Genomic DNA, 25,292 nt, shown 5'->3' with positions numbered 1-25,292 from the left:
CTACTTGGCTGAAGGCTTTCATTAATTTAGGGGTAGCAGATGAAAGAAGAATCAGAGATGCCCCTGTATTTAATGAGCTCTCAATCTTGCAAGAGAGACAAATCATGTAATTGCTTTAGCAACTACTGGCAAATATTTATTGTCTACTCATTATGTGCAGTGCACCATGTTAAGCCCACAATATGGATGAATCTACAAAGTAATAAAATTATGATACCCATTTGACAAATGAAGAAACAAAACTCTCTAGGGAGGTTAAGTAACTTATTCAAGTTCATACCATGTGGTAAGTGGTGACGTCAGGATTTGAACCCGGATCCCTAACTATTAAGTGATTAGAACCCAGGTTGCCTAATGATACCTGAGTTTCTCTACACTACTGCTTCTTTAAAGTTAATTAAACTTGTTCTATGTTTGTTCAAACAGATTTATCTTTCTTGACTCTCATCAGAGAAGTTGCTAAGAGCTCCTTAGAGAAGATTTAATGTGTCTGTAACTGAGCCTCCTTCCCGCCACACCAAAGCTGTTTCTTCAGCTGTGTTTCTCCTCTCAGGCAACACCATTCTCCTCGTTACTCAGACCAAATACTTTGGTGTGATCTCAGTCTCCTCTCTTTTTCTCAATCTCACTTTTAGTGTTCAACCAATCCTGTTGTCTATGCATTTAAACTATGCCCAGAATTTGACAAGTTCTTACCATTCACACTAATGACAAGTCATCATCATCTCTCACCAATTTGCTACCCCAGCCCTAAAATCTTAGGCAAAGCGAGTCCAATTATGAATTGAGACATAATTTCACAATGAAAAAGGAGAGGTTATCGGCACTTGAATATATTTGTTTTACTTTGCAATGCTAACTAAAATTGACTTTTTCTTACTCCTTTATATCTGACTGATGTATAATCTTGGAGATGATTAATTTATCCATAGATTTTATATACAGTAATTATTTATCACTATTTTTGCTCTTTCAAGAGCACAGAAAGAAATATTGCTGTATCAAGATTTTTTATTTTTTTTTTAAATCAGATGTCTCAGTGAATGTCTGAGGACCTTTAAGTTAGGAATATCATGATCTAGCTTACAGTCAAATAAAATGTCAAGTTTCTGGGTCAATGTTTTCTGTAACTGCAAGGAAATATATCCATACTATTTATTAGGTTGGTGCAAAAGTAATTGCAGTTTTTGCAATTATTTTTAACCTTTTACATCGCAATTACTTTTGCACCAACCTAATAATTTAATGACTTCCTAGTAAGTTCTCTTTAGAGAATTAAATCACAATAGGATACTGATTTTAGCTTAATTCATATTAGCTCTAGTTCCCAGAAATCCCCAGTATATTTTTACAAATAACACTTTGCACCTGTAAAGCACCTCGCTATTTGTAATTTTCCCCCATTAAGTGTGGTGGTAGTTAATGCTGTACTCCAAATCGTTCTGGTTCTCTTCCATGCTGGCTTATACTTTCTGATCTCTCTGTGGGTGAATGGGCCTTGTGAATAATTCTGGCCAATGAATTATGAGTAGGAGTGATATGTGTCAGTTCCAAGCAGATGATATGATTGCTTCCAGACCCGTCTTTCTCTCTGTATCTGGTTACTGGCAATGTTTGAGATGATGGCTACTGCGTCATTCTGGGTCCCTAAATGATCACAAGCTAAGACCCAGCTGGCCTGTTATAACTTTATATCATGAGCAAGAAATAAAATTTTAGGTAACAGCTTTTGGTCTTGTTTGTTACCATATCGTAATCTGGCCTAATCTGACTGGCTCATATATGTTATCTTGTGTGATTCGTATGTGTTATCTTAGGATCTCATATGATTCTTACAATAACCTCTGAGGTAGGAAGTTTAGGTTTAATTGTTCTTTCCTTTTTTATAGATAAGGATACTGAGGCTCAGAGAGTTAATATTTTGCCCTAGGTACACATAATTAATAAGTGAAAAAACTAGGAATGAAACTTAAATTTATTGATTTCACATCTACTGCTTTTAAAAAAAGATATTCCTCTAAAGATACAAAGAATCAACTAATTCTTGACAGAAACATTTTCAACATTAAATTTTCAAATTTGAATGCTATGTAATAATTTATATTTTAAAATGTCATGATTTACTACAATTCTTTAAGTTATTCCACATCTGTGATAATTTTTTTAATGTTCAATGTTTTTTAATTGATCAGAGTACCCATAAGATAGAAAACACAGGAAGGTGATGTCACCTTTTAAAGTACGTACTTTGAACTAATGGCTATGTTTGCCTAAACTTTTAAAATTGTGTTTATTCATACAAAGTAGAGCCTTAATAATACCAACCTTGTATTCACAATATATCCTTATGACAGCCTTATATTGTGAAGTTTCATTCTCTTGAATGGGGAAACTATGCACCAATTCCTTTCTTTTAGGCAAATGTATCTTAAGAGATTTTTCAATGTAAGGAAAGCAAAAATGGTTTACACTGAGATGAGCTGGTTTTAAAACAATATCATCAACAACAAAACCTTACCTACCATCTAGATTTTAATGTATGAACAGAACTGAAAAAAAGGTTTCAGACCTGGATCTTTCAGTAATCCTTGTTTCTGAAAGACTACACCCTGTAAAACTATTCTGGAGCAATTATTAACCACACAATAAGCCTGCGAGACAGCAGATGCTAGGCTCCCCTTTCCCTCCCTTTTTACTTCCCCAGTCAAACATATTTGTTGAGTACATATTTATCTACTTTAAAAAAAAAGAAGAAGAAAAAAAAACCCTGTTACCTCCCTTCTAACAGGAAGTAAGCAGGACTTCTCCTCATAAGCTATAAAAATATTGACAGTAGATAATGGGCCTGTATAAGATACTGGTGGGAAGTGAGTTAATAATCACAGGATCGAACTGCAGAGAGCTTCAGATGCTGCCTAAAACCAGAATGACAATGAATACTGTTTTTGTTAATAACTAGCTGGTGACAGAAAGCTCTTTCAACATTGCTTTACTGGAATTGGAAAATACAATACCAGAGAGATATATAGTAATAAGATATACTTATCTTATTTATATCCATGCATTTATTTTCCACAAACATAAGAAAGAAATAAGCATCCTCTCTATGAGAAGAAAAAGGCCAGCTCACTAAATTTTTCTAAATTAAAATGCGATTATCAGCAATTAGAACTTTCGGAGGATAAAACCCTATTTTTTCTTCTTTTTTTAAAAAAATTATTGGGGTGAAAATTGTTAGTAAAATTACATAGATTTCAGGTGTACAATTCTGTATTATATCATCTATAAATCCCATTGTGTGTTCACCACCCAGAGTCAGTTCTCCTTCCATCACCATATGTTTGATCCCCCTTACCCACATCTCCCACCCCCCACCCCCCTTACTCTCTGGTAACCACTAAACTATTGTCTGTGTCTATGAGATTTTGTTTCTCATTTGTTTGTCTTGTTCTTTTGTTGTTTTTGGTTTATATACCACATATCAGTGAAATCATATGGTTCTCTGCTTTTTGTGTCTGACTTATTTCGCTTAGAATTATACTCTCAAGATCCATCCATGTTGTCACAAATGTTCCTATATCATCTTTTCTTACCGCCGAATAGTATTCCATTGTGTATATATACCACAACTTCTTTATCCATTCATGTATCAAAGGACATTTTGGTTGTCTCCATGTGTTGGCCACCGTAAACAAAGCTGCAATGAACATTGGAGCACACGTGTCTTTATGTATAAATGTTTTCAGATTTTTGGGGTAGATACCCAGGAGAGGGATTGCTGAAAACCTTATTTTTTAAACACAGCAAAAAAGTAAACTAATTTACCCAAACAGTATACCTACCTTTATAAAATATCTAGATAATTTTCTCCTTTAAAATGTTACCATAGTTCAATATTCTTGTAAGCCTTAGATGTTAGAATTTTTCAGAAACCTAAGAAGTTTCAATATAGCCTAAGAAGATTAAGGTGATGAAAGTGCCAGAATCAGAGTTCTTTTAGGGAGAGCAAGGGATGTTCTATAACACACATCGTGTATATTTGCATTTCCTTGGAAATCAAACTTCCAAAGGGTCAACTACACTCTGAAAATAACAGTTTTATCCTTCTCCTGAAGCATAAATCTTTACTGCCCTTCTGTATCAACCAAACTGAAAAGATATGATGCATCATTTTCTGTAATGATTAACCCCCTATTTGCCAGCTGTCCTGTTGAATACCTCTAGACTTGAGCAGATCTTAAGCAACCACAAATAGTACAGGTGTAAATCCCTTTTGCAAGTTTTGCAGTAGCAATCTCTCTCTCTCTCTCTCTCTCTCTCTCTCTCTCTCTCTCTCTCTCTCTCCTTTTTACAAGTAGTATTATTTTATCCAAATGTCTTAGCCACTCATTTAAAAAAAAAAACTTATGAGGTCACTGTTGACATAATTTAAAGCTTCTGCTGTCCCTGCACATACAATGGTGAAACCATCAGAGATGAAACTAGTTTACTGTTGAAAAATTCAGGAGGACCCAGTGAAAGGATCAATTACCTTGGTAAACTTCAGGACACAGTTCTCAATGGCTCATTTCATTTCCTCTATTGTTCTTTGTAAATGTCCTATAACCCCGTTTACAAGCTTGGTGGACCAGAATTTTTCCCCGTGGACCGAAGACAGGATCTTTGGGAGAATTTATTTATTGCCTAGATGAAAATAAACTAAAAGGGTACGTGACGAAAAGAAACAGAAAGAACTGACTATTGTCTTTAGAGAAATTATTCTGAAAAGTTTATTGCTTAGAGGCGATTTGGTGTTGGAGGCAGCAGCATGTTCTTTGGGTTGCACGCGAGGTGAACTTGAAAAGGGAATTCCTTGAAGCTTAGCGAGTCCGGCAGGTCGGAGGAGGGATCCTTCTGAGAAAAGACGTGTTGATGAGCTCTGATGCTAACGATAACTGGAGTATTAAATGAAGGTTACTATAGCAAGGTGCCTGCGGGGGAAGAATTCTGACCGCAGAAGAAATAGAGATCTCTGACTCTTGATCAAACAGATGGGCTGATGCTGACCTGCATCAGTGATCCCGAGTTGATTAACCGAGATTAGGAGGCGAAAGTCGGCAGCGCAGCCACCGAAACACTGCTGGGTATTTTTGCGTGGGGGGGAGAGTGGCGGGTGGGGGGAGAGGAACAGGGGAGAAAAAAACCCTTCAACTCACAGTGACGGAAGCTCGGTTTTCCCCAGCTCTCCGCCGCCCACCCGCACCTTCCTGCCTCTGCTCGATTCCCCGCCAGGGTTAAGGGGCGAGGCCCACAGTTGCTCCTACAGGAGGCGCTGCAGATTTTTCAGTCTCCGCAAGATATTAATTTGTACCAGCCGCTGCCGGGGCCGCTGGGAGGAAACGGTGCTGCCTTGCTCGCCCCGAAGCGAAGCGCTCTGGCTGTTCAGGTTTTGTTCTGACTGAGGGAGGCCAGAGGCAAATAGGGAAGATCTGAAGTATGGAGACGGACGAGATTAGGGCAATGTTGGTAAAGGAGCAAAGACGTGCAATAAAACCACTAGCTAAGAAGGATCAGTATTAGAAAACAAAGATCGAAGTTGTGAAGGAAGGAAAAGGCGGGGAAGGGACCAAGGGATGACAGAAGGACTCTGGGGAAATGATGGGGAAGTGGAAATTGAAAGAAGAGAATGAATGAGAAGTAGGTGAGAGCTCAGCAAAAAGAAGGGAAGATAGTATGCAGAAGGGAATAGTACGCTAGAAAACTCAGGCAGCCAGAGAGTCTCAAATCTCGCCTCTGCCTCCCAGGGATCGTGTGGTGTGTGACCTGAGCGGCCTCAGCAGCGCGTTCTCAGGTCACAGCGGTGTAGAGTCAACTCTGCAGTAACTTCCCAAGACTGACCGAAGGGCATTCATCATTTCAGATAAATCATGTAAAGGCATATGGGGGTCTCTGAGCTGGGATACAAAGGTGAATAAAACCTTACCTGGAGTAGATGGGCTCCCAAAAAGGTGCTTCCAAAAATACATACAATGTCACTTGTTAGGAGGATCAATGGGCACAGGGGAGGGTGCACTTACCTCTACTTAGGGAGTTCAGGGGTTAGGGAAAAAGGTACAGAAGGGTGGGAAGAACCTGCTACGCCTGGTACGAGTTTCAAGACAGAGAGAGAAGTTCTGGTGTTGGCTGCAATCAATTTAAAGAGTCTATCTAATTTAAAGAGAAAGGGAGGCAAGGAACTCTGTGGCCAGACAGAGCACACAGAGGCCTAGGTGACCTTGAGTCTCACTTGTCTTTTCCATGGACATTATCCTACCCTCCAGGGACTGGCCTTTTAAAAACAAACCAGCAATTCTAGTGAAGTGTGTAGAGCTTTGCATGAGATCCCATGAGAGAAAAAAAAAAGATGAATCTGCACTAGAATTCGGAGGATTGAGGAGGCACCCAGAAGGAGGTGAGCTCAGAGGTGAAAGAAGAGTTTTGAGGAAAACTCTTAGTTAACAAGATGGATTGTTTTCTTCTTTATTTCCCAGGAGTGTATCGGTGAGGAGGATCCACCAAGAGGGAACTCCATATAATGTGCCTGGCACCTGGAGAAGTGCTCCAGAAATTGTCCCAAATGGATTCCACTAAATTACACCTCCCCTTCTATAGCCCCAGAGAAGTCTTGGGTACCCTCATTAATATAGTCTTTGGCCTCCCTGCCTCCACCCCTCTAGTTTTTGGATATATGAGAAAACATGGAAACAGAAACCGCTGCCCTTGGTCTGGGTACATCACTCCTCTCTTTGTCGATAACAAAATGGACAGAGTAGAGGAACAAGGAGAGACACATATGACAAAATATTTGGATATATACATATATAATATATTATATATATAATATATTATATATATAGATAGAGAGAGATATGGGATATATGTGTGTGTATACATATACATATATACATATATAGATAGATATGTAGATATATATATCTACATATATGTAGATATATATATCTACATATATGTAGATATATATACATATATATATAGAGAGAGAGAGAGACAGAGAGAGAGAGAGAGAGAGAGAGAGAGAGAGAGAGAGATTGTAGCCTCCTAGCCAACAGTGAACTCTTTAGCATCACTTTCAGTGCAAGATTAAATAGAAAAGAGCCTGTCACAGCTTTTCACTTCCTTTCTAGAAATAGGAGCCATATAGATGTTTCAAAATAAGGGAAGTTTGGCTAGGTGGGTCATGTGATACCATAATGTGCAACACATATTAGGAAACAGTGTGCTAGGATTTAGCTAGGGTTTAGCTCTTTCAAAAGGCCCTCTGAGAGAAAACCCTTAGGAGCTGTCCTGGTATACAGGTGGGGAGAAGGAGCAATGGTGGATACTTGTCCTATGGGACAATATCTCGGCATGACAGCGAGGACAAATTTATCCCTTGGTCTTAAAATGTGGCCTATGTAACTACTTGCAATGTTTCTTTTTTGATTAGAAATATATTCTGCTTTTCAAATACCTCCTACTCCCCACTTCACTCCTTGGGGGTGGGGGAGGTTGAAAGCATCTAAGTCACAAGCAATACAGAAAAGATTGCCCTTAAATCATTTAATAGAAGCATTAGAAAATGGAGTAGTGACTCATGATAGGTGTCAAAACACAGAGATATTTTTCAGACATTGCACAATTCAGATAGTGGTAAATGTTTACTTGGAGAAAGGTTTAAGGCAAAAAAGCCAATGGCTCAGATGACCAAGTGAATAAAAAGTATATGTTATCTCTGAATTAATCCACAGCTACAAATATAGCAGGTTAATTTACTTCTTTCTCCAAGAGAAATAGTAAAAATCATAGCCCCATTTTCTTACCACCCTTATAAGCATAGATAGAGCAACAATTTTGGGAAATGACCAGCTTTTGGGCCATTGCTTTTCAGAACACAGTTTCATATGACATTTTCTAACCTCATTCCCTAATCTACACGTGCAATGTGGTATTTGGATGCATTTTTCTAGATAAGCAAAGAAAGGAATTTTTAATATAGAATAAGAGGCATTCATGTCCAGTTTCAGTTGAATCAGAGGAGGTAAGCTGGCATTCTAAATGAAAATTATTCTAACCAGTTGAATCTTAAATCTATCACTTGGAAATGGAGGCTGATCATGGCCATCTCCAAAGAATTATCTCTTTCTGGAGCAAATGTAAAAAGGAAGATTTCAGGAATCTCTATCACCCACAAGTTTGACCAAGTATAGGAGGAGTGGGTATAAAATGACTGGCTGAAAATATGCACCTGAGGCAGGGGAGGTGTGATGGAAAGAACACAAGAACACTTAGCCTAGACTCAGAGCAGACCAAGGTGAGTGTGGCTGTGGTTTCTGCAGTACCGAGTCTATGTTTACCTTCAGTGGGTCATTTAACGTCTCTCAGAGCCTAAGTTTCTTCTGACATGGAATTGTGATGACACTTTCACTAACAACTTCATAAGAAAAAAAAATGGTATCCCCTGAGTTCTAAAAGAATAGATTGTACTTGGGTTGATTTGAAGATTAGCACTGAGGGTTTCAAACCACTTGGAATATGCTCTTTTTGAGGGAAACAACAAAGGCTATGGACAGAGTGCCCTTGGAACTGTGGATGAAATAATTTGATGACAAACATAAGACTACAAAAGATGCTTGACCCATTTGTAGCAAGAATGCCACTCTTACCTAGGGGATGAAGTTTCTTTTTCATGTTTCACTCTGAGATTCGACCTAGTTCTCAGTTCTGTAAAAGCAGGGATTCTATTTTATCTTTATGTGTCTGTCATGGTAGTTAGTCTTAGTGATGCTCTGCCATCAGTCCCCTGTAAGTGTCCATTCATTGATGAAGAAAAGGGAGACATGTGGGAATATAAATAAGAGGCAGTGGAGTAAGATTTTGGAAGGAATAAAAGAATTAGTCACCAAAGGAAGTTGCGCTATTTCATGAGATCATTGCCTTCTGAATCATAAAATTGTTTTTTTCCCCCCTGTATTCTCTGATTATCATTATCAACACAAGAGAATTACCTTTTCAGTCAGGTTACAGGTGGCTGATCTTTCAATCAAAATCCTTGGACCAATAGATTCATGCTGGAGTTATTACAGAGTGACATGACGTAGTCTACCTATGTTAAACTAAGGGCATCTACCTATCTTAAACTAAGGGAGTCCTGACAATCTGACCCTGCCCCCTGTTTCTCTTAGAGTTTGTGTAGTCTGAAAAAAATCCTTTCTCCCTGCTTTTCACAAGCACTCACTGGTTATGATTTTGGCTTCTCTCCCTGAACCAGAGGGGAAAGGTCTTGTACCTTCTGGACTGATGCCCTTATGCCTCCAAAGACAGCTGGTAACATTTCAGAGTTGAGATACTTCCAGCCTGTAGCATATTGTCCCAGGACCCATAGCCCGAAAGCAACAAAGTCAGGTTCATGGGCTCCAAGAAGCTAAGTTGTCTGCTTCTGTCTTCTTGGAGAAATGACTGAGTATAATTAAAGAAGGCAAAACGGGGTTATTAGCTAGTGTTCATTTTCATAGGCAATCTCAAAAAGAGGACCTAACAGGAATTCCACTTTTACCAGATTCACCTGGGAATCCTGTATGCAGATTCCTAGCATTCTTCTTTGACTTACTGAGTCAACATCTCTAGGGTTTTAAGAATATTTAAAGAAAAAAAATGTTTTGTACATTTCTGCTAGGTTGTTTCCTGAAGCAGACACACATTATTGAAAATGAAAAGAACTGACTTTCCACTCTTCTGGTCAACTGATGGCTCTGTGTGTTCAGATCTCTCCTAGTTTTGAGGCCTTTAAGATTTAAAGGCCACAAATCTGCCTACTCCTTCCTCAAATGTTACCTCATCCCTGCACAGGATGATGATCTCCCAATCCTAGCCCTTCTCCCACCAGCACCCCAGCACCAAGAGTTTGTTGGTGCCAGAAGGTAGGAAGGACTGTGAGGAACTGTCTCTAGAAGAAGACAGATAAGTGACCATTGGCTCCAAAGAACAACAATACCTGTTGGCTTGAGAAATCCCCAAAACAGCCACTTCAGATCCTAGCTCACACCTTCCTTCACCATCCTGACAGTAGCTGGGCCTGGTGAACTAGCTGGCCATCAGAACACCGTTTTCTTTATCAGATCTCTTCACTCTTTAATCAGAATTGTTTTAAAAAATAATACTTATATTGGAGAGCGTCTTGTTTTTCATCCTATGGAGGAAACTTCTGGTTTCCCTGGGGAAATGTATGAACGTTTAGCATGGGCTGGCCTTCCTGCAGAGTAGGCAGCAAAAACCTATTTTATTTGCTTGTTTATTTTGGACCAGAGAAAGCAGCACGGAAATAGTAAGAGGAACCCTGGGATGTAGCATGGCCCAAAGTCTTTGTACCAGAATGCTCAATTCTACTTTTCTTAAGGAGCTGAAGTAAAGTCACATACGCGTGTCTCAGCCTGCATTGTGGGAGACAAAGCCGGACAACTCTTTTCAATTAACATTTAAACTTTAAGAACTGTAACAGCATCCAACTACATAGAGAATATATAATGTTTCAGGATAAGGGAGGGACTGAAAAACTGTATCTTTGACTAAAAAGGTGCCTGGATCTTCCATTACCAGCTCTGGACCAAGCAGTCGCGCGAGTCGGCGGGGAGGACGTTTGCAAGGGCCCCTGCGCGGCAGGATGCGTCTGCTTCCTCCCCGATTCACTGCTTCAGGTGCCTCAGTCCCCAGCCCAACTTTTCCTGGACAAGCCCTCAGCCCTCCCGCCGCCGCCTCCTCCAGCTTCCCCTCCCCTTGGCATTGCTTGGCTTTAACTTTGCGCAGCTTCTTTTCTAGCCCGGCTGGTTGCTGGGAGGTGCAGTGGGCAGTGGCGGTCCCCGCTGCGAAGCTGGGGGAGGAGAGGGGCCCCGGCCCGGCGCGGGAGGCGGAGAGAGACGCTCGCTTCTGTGAGTTCTGTCCGTGGGGGGCCAACGAAGGCTGTCGACTAGGAGGAGGCTGAGGTTGAGGAGGCCGGGGAGGGGTGATGATGGTGTTAAATGTGGCCGCGCAGCTCCCCGGGGAGCTGCCTGAAAGGAGAGTGCGCTCACCAGCTGACAGCGCGTGCTCCGCTCCAGACGCTCCGCACCGCGGCCAGGAGCCTCTGCCAGCCCCTCTATTGTCAACCGTTCTCTAATTAAGAAACACTCACATTACGGCAAACCACCCCCACGCTTCTTGGTTCCTGTCCTTTTCTTTATCTTCCCCCGACTTCTCTCCTCCCCTGCGTCCTAGAATTTAACCCATTCTCCGCTCCGTGCGCCTTTTCTGGTTAACGGCCTAGCTAGCAAAAGGGGAGGGACCTCAGTGGTCCGCATTTGGGACCTTGCTCAGCCTAGGATGAGGGTCGCTGGTAAGAGTAGTCAAAAACAGCGAGGAAAACTTACACCTTTGTTATATATCCCGCTCCCCACCCCGTACCCCCAACTTTTCACCCCTTCTCACAAAACCAATTGCAAGTAATTCGACTGTCAGAGTTCATCTTTAAACTCTCACCAGTGCATACTTGCTTGTTTTTCCAGATTGCAATTGGCAATTCTAGGTTGCAACTGACAAGTGCGTCTGCTACGTTTCGTTTCCAATTCTAACTGGGGTTTGGAACTGCCCAAACGAAGTTGAACATCTCTTTCTTGAACTTGCAAGTGAACAGAGAAGAAAAATAAATGCAAAGTATCTTTTGATGAAAGACCACTTATGGTACTTGGCTCTAAATCTCTGAAATCAGTAGAAAGGCCTAATGAAGACATTGGTCCTGGACTGGTTAAGATTAAGGAAATTAACCCCTCTCTCCTTTTCTGGTCAAGCAGGACCCCCAGTTAGCAATTCCCCGGTACAGAACATGCTTAAACTTGCCAGTTGCCAAAAATAGTCTTCCTTCACCATTCTGTGAAATCAAATCAGTTTCCCAAAATGTGGTTAGCCAAAACCATCCAGAAATAAAACTGATGACGGATAGAAAAGTATATAAAACTCTAGAAAGCACCAGCAGTATCACAAAAGACTAACCCGATTTTTCTATCTTCATTACTTTAAGCAATGCTGCCTCTTTGTTTGTTTGGGTGATATTAAGCATGCTTAACTTGCACACATAGTTGATTCCTTTGCTAGTATCTTGGATACTTGGATCTGACTTTGGAAGGTAGAAGCTAATTGCTAATAATGGAGAGAAAGGAACCAGTCAGCATGGCAGGAGTGGTCTGGCATATGGGGAATGAGCGCTCAGAAATACTCAATATTCAAGTTTCCAAAATATTAATGAGATTATAGCAACCTGCAGCTATATGTTACAGCTTGTTAATGGAGTGTAAGAGAGCGAGCTGCCAAACGTTTGTTATGCAAACTCCACAGCAGAACCTTAAAATGGAAATGTGATTGTACATCTCTTTCAAAGAAATGCCAGCATAAAAAGAAAGAAATAGAATGAAGGAAAGAAAAGAGGTTAAAGTCCTCATTTGAACTTTGAGCACTTAATTTACCACAAAGTGATTTGGCTTTTTGTGTTATGTCTTGATGGGCTAGACAAATTCATCATCATCATTGCACTTTCAATCAGGGCAATACAGAATTTCCAATCTGATATTCTATTTTTCTCTTGAGAAGAAATGTAAATCAACTGCCTTAAATGAAGTTGGCATTATCTCTAATTCATAAATAATGCCACTAACATTTAAAAATTAAATACCTGACTATTATTGTGGTAGAGGTGGGGTGGGTGACCGTCTGAACATTTGCATAGCTATAACTCCTATTCATAGATTTTCTTAGAGAAAAAATTGTGGGCACCTTGACCTAGTGGATGGGATAGTAAAATCCTATTCTAGATATTGACACTTTCTGTCTGTGTAATTTGGGGGCAAATCAGGGGCAGGGACATTTAAAAAAGATGGGAAGAGGATGTACCTGATGTCATTTCTGTTTTGAAATTTCTATGAGTCCACGAAAAGGAAAAATAACTTTGGAAGAGTCCCACTGCCTCTAATTAACATAACATGAGTATAAAGCGTTTTGAAAAATGAAATATAGCTCATTTTCTTTGAGAAAAAAAATCACAACTTTATTTTTATTAGTCCCGTCCTCCCCCTACTCAGGTTCATAACAGGTAAAAGCATTTTACATCCTCTTCTCTCCTTCTCCACACACGCACGCAGACACACCAAGCCAAATAACTATAAAATATGTGTGCGCTCATCCTGAAAGGTTGCAGTGTGTCCGTGCCTGTTGAGTCTGCTTATTGAGAGTGCAATGGAAATGTGTTAGAAGCAATCGCTTGATTTATTCAGCAGCCAGAAGATTCCTGATGTTTATCGTGAGCACAGCAAACTCAGTGGGTGCAAAAGGTTATCTAAGGGACAGGTGCATTGTTTCTGCCCCTGGAAAGTGTCACGAGCCTCCGCTCACCTCTCCCAGAGAGCTGGCGGAGTCTTTCGGCTTCCCTGGACCTTGGGCATCAGCTGAAAGCCAGGTGGTCAGTAAAACCTGGTTCCCCTGTTCTCTACTCTAGACCAGAACTTTGTCCCCTCACGTATTACTTTTTGTGCACCGAGTTTGTGGCGCTTGTGGCGCGCTCCTCTTTTCAAGGGGTTAAGGGGAGAGGTGGATGTAGGAGCGATTAAAATAACCATCTCTCAACGCCCCCCTTCTTAGTTCTCGCAATTTGTTATCCTAACGAAGACACAAAATACAAAAGATTTGGCTTTAAATCAACCTCTCAAATTCAGCGAGGTTTTTTCAATGGTACATCGCCCAATCTTGAGTTTAATAAATAGTCCTTCTTTCACGTTTGCCAGACACATTTTAAAAATTCCGCTTTCTACTCTCTTTACACGCACACTATATTAGCTTTTTCAAAACCTATAGTCCTGAGACCCAGAACAGGCTATTCGTTAGTGAGAACCCTAAGGTGAGAGTGAGCACACCGTTTAGTTTCTGCAACCGACTGAAAATGTAGTTAAATGTATTCTACATGAGAACTAATTTTGAAGGACAAAATAAAAGCAAACATTATCTTCTATAATGGGAGAAGCAGAATTGTTTGGAAAGAAAATATGAGTGGAGGTCAATAATTTCCTAGGACAACTGCAGGCTTCTAATTTTTGAATCAATGAACCTCATCTCGTCCCCTCAAGTTCTTTTCCATTGTTCTCTTTTTCTTTCCTGGCCTACAGACCTACCCCCACTAGAAAGAGAGAAGAGGAGAGGAAGAGAAAGGAGAGGAGAAGGGGAGGAGAAGGCGAGGGGAAGGCCAGGGAGGCGAGAAGAGGCGAAGAGAGAAGAGAGGATAGCGAGACTTCTGCTGTGAATCTGACCTTACAGGAAAAGCTTTCAACTTGGCTGAAGTTTTTATGAAGTGAAATTAGATAACCCTGGTAAATTCTACCACTCCTGGCAAAATCCTAGGTGATTTGAAACATGTGCCTCCCTTTGCAGAGGTTGTTGGGGTTCTGAGTGAAGGAGGCTGGAAAGATCCTGGCTATCCAAGAGGCAAAGCTGTTGCGAATTTGGGAGTTTTATCTCACAATTATTAACCAGCACTTTTCCGTGTAGGGTTTCTGGTCCTACTATAAGATGCAAGGTTTATGACAGATTTTTTCTTAAAAAACTCTTAGATTGCCTAAATTCACACTAAATAGAAGACAGTTTGTCTTCAAGGTCAGTTTTAAACTGTTTTCAACGTGTATATTAGAATGGAATAAATAAGTGACAAATAAAAGTTCTTTTCAAGTTTATTTTTTATCACTTGCAAAAGGAAATACATAAAACAATGGCAGTTGGCTTTGCTAACTTAAAATAAAATGATCTCGAGTAGAAAACGTAAAAAAAATGAATCAAGATAAGTAGAAATGGTAGCAAACACTCAATAATAAATAAGTTTTCTAACATTAACAAAGCAAAATAAAATTGACCAAATGCTTTTGACACTACTGTATGCGGTTTTTTTTTTAATTTTATTTTTTTAAACAAACATTTGCAAAGAGTTTAAGGATTATAAGTGGCCGTGTTTAAAAAACAAAACAAAACTGGTCTGCAATTGGCAGTTGAGTTTGTCCCGGAGCCGCAGCAGTAGCGGCTGATAAAGTGCGTGCGCCAAGTTTCCTTAAAGACGCCAACTTTCTCGCGACCCGATATACACATCGGGTATGTTTATACAATACGTGTATAAACCTCAAAGTTCCCTGTTTTCGGAACAATTCCATAGTCAAAAGTTATTCACTTTGGAAGCCTTAACTTTGCGTTTCATAATGCATTTTGGGAAACAACTTCAGAATACTAACTCTCCCACACGTGAGTGCGCGCAACACACAGGGATGGATGCCCAGGGCATAATATAAATTAAACACAAACCAGCTACAGAGAAGATGCGACATTTTAGCAGCGTATTGGCAGCAGGGAACTAGAATAATGATGCCATATATGGGTACATAGACTTATACCTTATCTATCTACTGGGGGAGAAGGTGGGAGGCGAGAACGTAACTTTAACAAGTTTTAATCAAACAATATTGGACGGTACGAAGTTTGGAATAGTGGCGGCTTTTGCAAACCATCAAATGTAGCTGCCATCTGAAGCCAAGTCGTTGCTAAACAACGACCATTGCCGAGCAAAAATTAAAAGGGTGCGGGGATCTTTAACCGCGGGGCTTTCCGCGCACTGGGAAAGGGCGACTTTGTTTCTGTCTCAGTTTTCAGGGTTTCTGTCACCTTCCTAACTTGCCTCATCCGAGTCACTGTAATGGGAATGGGGGGAAAACTCCCCGTCGCTTCTGTGAGACCGGGGCGAAGTTTTGCTACTTTCCTCCTGCACTGGCTGCAGGATGCCCCCGGACAGCGAAGGCGACAGGTTCTTTTGCGCCATCATCGCAGTCAGGGCACTGTCCTCGAAAGTCGAGAAGTGCAGAGCGTCCAGCTGCACCGAGTATCCTCCCGCAGATGCCGGGGCAGAAAAGCGAGTCCGGCAACTTCCGGACGGGGTCGGCCTCTGGCCTCCTCCTGAGGCCGGCTGTACTCCCGCAGCGGTCGCGGTGCCTGTGCCGCCTTCGTAGGGGGCAGCGGCGCGAAGGTGGTGGTGGTCGCTCTTGCAAGATGCTGGCGGCGGCGTTGGCTGCTCTCCGCTGCTGGGCGTTTGTAGCAGCTCCGACAAGGCGTTGATGTAGATCTGGGCCATCTGCAGGGTCTCGTACTTAGACAGCTTCTTGTCATTGTTGAAGGACGGGATAACATTGCGCAGCTGGTCGAAGGCGTGGTTCAACCCGTGCATCCTGCGACGCTCCCTGGCGTTGGCCGCCAGCCGCCTTTGCTTCTGCACCCCGTTCACCTGTTTGCTGGAAGGGGCGCGCTGGCGGCTGCAGCCCAGCTCGTCTACCACCACCCCGCCTTTCAGCTTGCACAACTGTTCCCGCACTTTCACAGGCCCCGGGCTTTTGCTGCTGCTGCCGCCGCCGCTCCTCCTCACCAGCTCCCCCCGGCCTTCTGCCTCCTCCCGGGGTGCCACGGCCTCGGAGGCACCCAGCTCGGGGGAATGCAACAAGTACTGGGCGGCGCGTGCCGTGCAGATGCCCTGCAAAGTGGGAGCCAGCCAGGCGCGTGGGTCGGTGCTGTCCAGGAGGGAGAGCTCAGCCGGGTAGACGGGATGCTCTCTGGTCTGCAGGGTCGCAGGTGGCTGTGCCGGCGGCGGCTGCGGGAGATGGTGTGGCTGGGGCTGGCGATGGTGGTCCCCCAACTCCTTCACTTCAGCCCACTCTTCTATGTGCAGCAGGCGAGACATTGCACTGCAGAGGCTTGGAGGCGCAGGGTCGGAGGAGGCACTGGCAAACCAGCTCACCAAAAAAAAAAAAAAAAAAAAGACAAAAAAACCTTCCCGGGTCTCTACTGCAATGTCTTATTTTTTTTTTTTTTCTCCTCCTCGACCCTCCCCCACCCACTCGGAGATCACACACCAGGTCGCGTGCAACGAAGCTTCTCCGGTTGCTGAAGGCGCTGCGCCCCTTTAAAAAGCGGCACGCGCCAGTGTGGCTCCCCCCGCTCCTCTCCCAGCCCCCTCCTCGCGCCGGTCGCGTGTCTGCTCAGCCAATGGAGGGCTCAGGCAGGCGCGTGCGAGCAGCCAATCAAAGAGTTTTTACAACCGGAGAATGTTCCTGCTCACCCGGACTCCAGGCGCCGGCTCAAGGTGTTCGCCCCCGCCCCGCCCCCACTATCTTCTGTTAAGTTCTTCAAATTCATATGGTAATTGCGGGTTGTAATTCGACTCCGCGGTTGTGTCACTGCGCCAGCGGCCGGGGTGCGTGAGCGGATGCGGAGCGTACTCTTGGCTGGAGCCCGAGCCAACTTGGGTCAGACATACACCGCCGCGGACAAGCGGGCGGGCGGGAGACTCCAGAAGAGGCTGGACGCGCCTGGAGCCGGGAGGGTACTCGCCGCGGAGAGAAGCGCGCCCGCGCTTTGCTTCCTCCAAGCCAGGATCGCAGCTCCCACCGCAGCCCTCAAATTTAAAGCATTGCAAGTGAAAGATTTTGTTCACATGTAATGTGATATATGTATACATGTCTGACATGTCTGACATGTATACATATAATACATGCATGTATATGTAAATCTTTCATTATATATGTGCATAGATATGTAATTGCTAAATGTCACCGTTTACAATCAGTGTTAGAATTTCGAAAAATTCTTAGAATACGTTTCGCAGTTTTCATCTCTCGCGCTAGATCGACTTTTATATAATCTTTTTCTTAATGGAAAGTAAAACTGTGGTACAGTCAGTCATAGAATGTACCAAATTCCAGATCCCTCAATCCTCTTGGTTCCCTTTCCCCAGCACTGCAGCCAACTAGGATTGTGATCTGCAGAAAACTCTTGGCTGAGTAGTTTTAGGACTGGGATATTTTACAGCATCCACACGGTAGGACTCGTTACTAAGCGGGGAGCTAGTGAGGGTGCCCAAAGGAAAATGAAAGGCGTGGGCGTTCTCCGCAATTTTGAACACTTTCAAGGTACAGAACCGGGTGTAACCTACCCTTTTGCTTCAGGAGCCCTGGGTTTAATACGGCGCGTGGCTTCTCCGGCAAACGTCCGGAAACCACAGCTTCACTCACTCATCCACCCCTCGGTTTAGTTAGGATGTGCTCTCCTTACCGGACCTCCCACCCCACCCCCGCCGCCTGCCAGAACGCTAAAACCCGGGAGGTACTGGGCCAAGCTAGGACCAGTCTCCCGGGTGAACACACCACTTCGGTCCTTGTGGCTCCGGTCTCTTGTACTCACACATAAGAAAAGCCAATCAGAAACGCCCTGGCCATGGGCACGCCCTGGCTTGTGCCCAACACCGCCCCATCTCGCGGAGCTCTCCTGCACTGTCTTGTCCTGGGGCCCAGGAGTGGGACCCAACCAGCTGGTGCTAGTTTTGCCATCTACTTTAGCAGTGGCTGTCATCCCAAAAGGAGTCTTTTCCCTCTAGAAAATATGATGAAGAGAAAAGCCAGTAGAGAGAGAGCTCCATGGAGCCGGAAACTACTGTGCCCAGAAACGACTGTTCTCGCTGGTATTCCTTGGGACTTGATCTCACCTGCCATTTAGAATTCCTTGGACAGAAGAATCTCTGGGACTGGATTGGATTAGTTATAAGTGTGTTCATATTCTATATTATATTCTGCCTATCTGTTCTATACTATATACGATTATATGTTAGATAGACATAGGTAATCTCCATAAAGGTATAGAAGGGTAGACTGTAGTGCTAAAATGCTACTTAATACATCATTCTTCACCTGTTTTTTCCTTCCACTTTGTGTAGTTGCTGATGTGTAGGGACAGTCCTGGGCTTACTGACCTTAAGTCAGCAAGGTCAGAGCTAGATTCTTATGTGACTAGGTTCTGCTGAAATAAGTATGTTAACTAAGACATTCAGAAACAAAATCAAAAACAGAAAAACCCAAACCTAATCTGAAAGCCACTGATGAGAATAAAGAAAAGGTGAATAGGAAAAGTCATCTACTGGTAGTATCTTTTTTTGGAAGAAAATTCTCCAATTTTTTGGTGATTGGACTGAGTACTATTGGAATGGATGATGCTATTTCTATAAATAGTGCAGCTATATAAAACGTGCTACTTCAGAAAATAATAGCTAATAGCTATGGATGCCAAAGTGCAACTTTCAGAAAAAATAATTAACCATCTTCTATATATGTATGACAGTGTACGCAGTGGAAGTATCAGCTGTTTATATTGCATTTTCTTCCTCATACATTGGCTTTTCCAACTGTTACCAGCTGAAAGTTACTCCTGAAATACTTTCACATAATGTCACTTCTAAATATGTAGGACGCCCCAAATTTCCCGGGCTTGCATCATCCAAATGTTTTGTTTAAATTGGACTTCATAGCTGCCAAATATTCATTTTCCTCTTGAGTTTAAACGGTTTTGTGGGCTGTGGCCAAATATTTGCTGAATATTTGGAATATTGATTTCAATTTGCCAGCTTTATAGATAATGATGAGTAGTATTACTTTTTAAAAACAAGTCTCAATTTTTAGGTGAGTAAATTGGCGTCCCAATAATATGAGGGACAGTAATATTTTTTTGTAGTTTGTGGTGAAATACATTTCCGTTTGCCCTTAGAATAACCAGGAAGCGATTTTTCTTCTCTCTCCCCTCCCTTTCCTTCTTGTCCTTCTATTAGGTGGGGTTGAGGGATTGAAGCATCTGAGTGGGGAAGGGGACTCAGGGCCCAGTGAATGGGGTTGGAGTGTGAGCAGGGTACCTCTGCAGAGGATTTGTGGCATGGGATGTCAAACATCAAGTAACCTGAGTGAGTGTCTCTAAGGGCTGGGTGGTGGCAGCAGCAGCTGGGTGTAGAGTATGGTAGTCTAAGGAGAAAGAGGAGGGCTTCTGTGCAAGTGGACAGCTGGATTAGTTACATACAGAAGGACTAATGAACAAAATAGGTATCTGAGGACAATTGGAGTAAGGTTTCCCACTGTCAGAGAAGGGAGTTTACACATATGGACAGGGAGAAAGCTGTGGGGTTGGATTTGAATTGGAGATTTTGATATGAATTTATGGTTTTCGATATGTATGAGTAGATGATATAGAAATAAACATAGGTATAAATGTGGTGTGTGTGTATGTGTGTGTGTGTGGAGTGTACATACATATATTCCCTAGCTTTTTTCACTCTCAGGGCCTGGGACCAGCAATGAGTATATCTGGAACCCAGATTTTAGTTTCTAAGTAAAATTGTCCACTAAAAAGAACCCGGCTTCTTGGGAAAACGAATTGATTCCAGGGATGAGGCAGAAAAAAATACAAGCTGAATATAGAACATCTTGTGTCAGAAGTAAAGAATTGCTTAGAGAGTGATGGGGGCATGCCAAAAGACCACAGAAACTGGCTTGAAGTGGCTTCCACTGACAAAATATAGGGCAATTTTTAGTATCAAAATATGTAACAAAAGCAACACATTACCTACCATTGAGAAATAAAGGAATCGATGAATCCTCACTAATAGAAAAGAATAAATGAATACATGACGGTTTGACAAATACTTGGTTACAAAGCATGCATTGATTACAAATAAAAGAGGGTTGACTCCAATGCCATGGTGAAGTATGGCAGACACCGCCTTAATCAAGGGATCCAAGTTAACCAGCAATGGGGCAAATCAAATTTATGTGCCATTTGAGAGACCCAAACTGAGAGACGTTCTAGAAAATAGCCAGCATATGGTCTTTAACAGTGTCTAGATTATGAAAGGCTAAGTCTCAGAAACTATTCCCAACTAAAGGAGGGTAAAGAGACATGAAAATATGGCTGATTCTAAATTGCGTCCTTTTCGAATAAGGAGCATCATTGGGACAACTGAGGAAACTTGAATGTGTCTGGGAAATAGGTGGTAGCAATGTTAATTTCCTGTTTTGAGTGGTTTTATTGTAATCATACAAAAGAAGAGAATGCTCTTCTTTTTAGAGAATACTCATTAAAGTATTCAGGGATGATGGGCAGCTTACTCTCAAATTGTTTAGTAAAAAGTTTCTTTGTACTATGCTTGCAACTTTTCTGTTAAATTTGAGATGGTCTTGAATAAAAAGTAAAGACAAAAAACCAAACGGGTATTTTCACTTTGTTCTTTACATGTCTAGAGTTACTAACTCATGTCCATCCAAGGATGATACCTAGTGTATTGAGACCTATAGTTATCAGTGAAACTTTAAGTTAAATTTGGTCTGCCTCTCAGGGGACTATGAGGCTCAACAAGACGGTGGGCCCCTTTGGAAGCAGGAAGAAGAAGGAGGTTCTCCTGGGTCCAGGAGAGAGGAGAGGGCCTATTGGAAGTGGCTCTTGGAGAAGTTCTCAGTGGAGAGTCATGAGGGAGGGGTCCTGAAGCCTGAATTTGGGACTCTTCCTGGGTCTGGGGGCCATGGAAGATTCTGAAAGGAGATGACTTGGTCCACGCTTAGTTTGGAGGGATTCTCTGTGGGATGATCAGGGGGCCCTGCAGGAAAGGGCCGGTGCCACTGGTGGCCGGGGGTAGAAAAATAAACAGAAAACTAAAAAATTAAGAACTTTTGTGCTACCTAGTCACAGTAGAGTATATATCTGATGGGTTTATGAATTCTCAGGTTTTAATGACTATTCCATTTACAAGAACTCACAGAATATTTCTTAAGGGGGTGCCAAAAATTGCTTATTAACTCGAAATGCATTCTCTTACAGATTATTTAAAATAAAATTTTCCAAGTCATGATGAATTCTCCTAAACAGTGGCCTATTTTTAGATCACAAGCATATCAAGTCACCCTATCCATGAGCCAGGCCTCAGTTTCCCCTTCTTTGTTAGCTGTTCCCTTTCTCTTAGCTCACTAAAGGTGAGGCATTGATGTAACATGCTCTCTTGGACCTGCTTGGGTCTGATGATCCAGCATGTACCATTTCCACAATATGATGGATTGCTATTTTGCCCTCCTCCCCAAGTCACAAGACTTGATGTGATATCCAGATCAGGGTGAGTAGTTCTAGTCACATAGTCACTTAATGTCCCTTGGTTTGGAGTCCAGCCTGTACTAAGGTCCAGTAACATGCCAGGACCTGCTGCTGGAATGGTGACTAATTCTCTGCTGCAGAGGGCAGAGCCTTGCTCCAAGACTTTAGGGGTCAGTGCTGGGACTCTTCCACTGAGACTTGCAAAAGACTCTAAATGGCAACCTTGTTCTACTAATACCTCGAACACCATGGCATCTGCTGAATCATATACTCTAAGGGACAAAGATGCTTGTTCCACAGCTTAAATCTGCTGCACGATCCCACTCAAAACTAGTTGTCATTTAGGTCAACTGATAAATAAGTCAGAGCTGAGTTCCTAAACATGGCATGTGCTTTCTCCAGAATCCCAAGAGGACTACTAGGCATAATGCTCTTCTCAGTGCCAAAAGGTGCAAGGAGGATTCATTACCCATTTCTTTGGGATTGCTCTAGTATGTCATAAACTTCTGGAATCCTAAAAACATCACCAATTTGGCAGGGTCCTGGATTTTTATAGAGTTAATCTCCTACCCCCTGGCCTGCATTTGCCTCACAAGGGCATTCCTTATAAAGCAACTTTCTGCTTGCCAAGGTCCAATTAAAATGGTGTCCTTAGCAGAATAGACCACTATAATGTTCTGCAGAAGGTCCAAGTAGCACAAGGTTGCTTTATCACAAGAATGTTAACATTACCTATCTTCAAGATTGTGAATATACTGTTGTTCAACTGAGTAAATATGAACTGCTTCTAATCCTCTTTCCTGGTCAATTCACCAGATCAATAGCTGCATAATAAAAGCAACGTGGCCCAGCGGCTAAGAAGGGGATTACCACTTAGTTAGGTTCACAGTAGTCTACTGTCATCTGCTATGGTCTATCTGATTTTTGCAGGCATCAGACTAGCAAATTCAGTAGGGATGTAATAGGGATCACTCCTTTTACATCTAGTGGCGCGTGCCTAGAGTGACACTAAGCCTCCGTAGTCCCGTCTAGTATGTGGCATTATTCTGATATACTATCTTGGAGGGGGTATGCTTTCAGAGGCTTTCACTTGGCTTCTTCTGTCACTGTGGCTTTTAATCTAAGGGTTAGGGAGCAAACGTGAGGTTTCTGACAGCTGCTAAACATACCATCTAACTTATGCCCTTAGGGGCTGGGGAAATGACCACAGTCTTTGCACCCATTGGACCCCTGTCAGATGAACTTGGGCAGGATTCTATTTATCCACCTGAACTTCAAGTGCTTCCACTGTAACAAAGATTTATAATGGCATTTGTGTTCTTCTGATATTTGTGAGAGCACACACCTTTTATCCAACAGAATCTTTAATATTCTGTGTATTTTTCTTTCCCAGGTAAAACTAGTTTAGATTGGTTTGCAAAAGGAATGAAGGAATCTTTAGGGAGACCTGGTATCCCTTTCCAATGATTGGCTCAAACTTGCTGAAGTGTAGAAACTAGAAAAAGATTAGTGAATTCTTAGCTTGATAGCTGACATCAATCTTTGGCCTACCTACTTTTGGTCTTTTCTGGTTACATAGATCAAGCAATATCCTTGTTAGCTATTTGTGTTCATTTCCTATTGCTATTATAGCAAATGTGTTGTTTTTATTATTATTATTTATTTTTTTAAAAGGCAATTTATTTATTTTTTAGTTACAGTTGACATTCAATATAATTTAATATTAGTTTTAGGTGTACAGCATAATAGTTAGACATTTATATAATTTAGTAGTGATCATCTCAGTTGACTGGGGTACACAGTCAGTGAATTTTCTCAACAATGCCGGTGTCTCCACATCAGCACTGCCCTTTTTGATTTAGTGAAGAGAGTTTCTTCTTGGCTCTCCTGGGAAACATGGTCAGCTAATGAACTCTGTGATCTTAAGCATTATATCTGTTCAAGCATATCCTCCTTTCTAAGCCTTTTCCCCCTTTCCCAAAATTTTGATAAAGTTGTTCTGGCATCTCTACCTTATTTACTGTAGGTCAATGCTTCTCCTAAGTTTAAGAAGCCCATGCCAGCATAATATTTGGACTTTTAGGACATTGAATCCTGTTATGGGAGTTCCCCTAAGTATTGGAGAAATTTTGGTGAACAGTTTTTTTCCTTCCACAATAAGAACAGTACTTCTTCAGGTGAGCCATGCTGAGATTTAACACTAACTTCATACGTACAATCTATGAGAAAGGTGGGGTAAATCTTGATGAAGGCAAGAATTATCTTGTGTGGCATCTTCCTCACATGAGGATTCTGCATGGTCTCCAGGCAAGGGGAGTTGGCTATTTTTGAATGATGGAAAAGTGGGCCCCTTCAGAAGGCCTAGGTGGTTTAGCAGAAGATGGGGATCCAAGCACATGCACCTATATGTCTCCATTCTGTCCTCAGGTTCCCATTTCTTTTCTATTAGGGCCATGAGTTTAGCACAGTAAATTTGCCAGGGCTGTGTAGTAAGCCTTCTCTACAATTCTGCTACTCTCACAATCAGGCCTGATTTTCAGCCTGTACTGCCCTCTGGCTTCAGTAAATGTGGGTGTCATAGAGGTATTTCTGGGTGTGACATTGTGTCCTGAGTTGGTGGTTGGCTGACTTGAGCCCACCATTTTCTTTCAGTGGCATATCCATGGTGCTGAACCTACCATATCTGCAGCCTTTTATGACAACCACTGCCGCCACATCTCTCAAATGGGAGAGATATTGCATAAATTCAGTATGTCCCCTCCCTTTTGCATCCTATCCCAATTCACCAGGGATGAGACTCATAGTATTGGCTCTACAGCATGCCAGGGCTCACCCCAATTAATTTATTACTGTTGCAGTCTCTATTGCTATCTGGCCAGTAATTGATCCCATTCCAGACTGTTAGCTGAGGTTATGCTTCCTAGACCACTTCCAGTATAAATTATTTTATCTTGGGTTCTCCCAAAAGCAGAGACTCAGAAAAGGATTCATGTTGTGGTAAAATGGATATTCGCTTTTAAATTATTTGTTAAATTGTTCGTAATTTTATGTTTGTATTTTATGTATTTGATGGCACGCATGCTATATTTCTCAATTAATTTTTTAAATCTCTTCTTGTACTACACAACAAAATAAATTCCTGATAAATTAAAAGTAAAATATGAAAACATAAAGTTATAAACATATCTAGAGGGTAATATAAGTGTTTCACTGATATCAGGCTAAGTAAAGGAATTCTATGCACAAATTCACTGGAAGATTTAATAATTCAGCAATTCATTAAATAA

General features: G+C 42.0%; 1 protein-coding gene across 1 annotated transcript; it reads right to left on the bottom strand.

The window, feature by feature from the left end:
- Positions 1-14,746: 14,746 nt before the first annotated feature.
- On the bottom strand, positions 14,747-16,898 carry ATOH1 (atonal bHLH transcription factor 1). The gene has a single exon (XM_019741085.3). The coding sequence runs from the start codon at positions 16,790-16,792 to the stop codon at positions 15,734-15,736; it is 1,059 nt and encodes a 352-aa protein (XP_019596644.1). The 5' UTR covers positions 16,793-16,898; the 3' UTR covers positions 14,747-15,733.
- Positions 16,899-25,292: the final 8,394 nt, after the last annotated feature.

This window comes from Rhinolophus sinicus, chromosome 1 (genome assembly GCF_057876585.1).
Source record: "Rhinolophus sinicus isolate RSI-liver-muscle chromosome 1, RSI-T2T, whole genome shotgun sequence".
Lineage (NCBI taxonomy): Eukaryota > Metazoa > Chordata > Mammalia > Chiroptera > Rhinolophidae > Rhinolophus > Rhinolophus sinicus.
The sequence above is the reverse complement of the archived record's forward strand: the minus strand, read 5'-3'. Positions and strand labels throughout refer to the sequence as shown.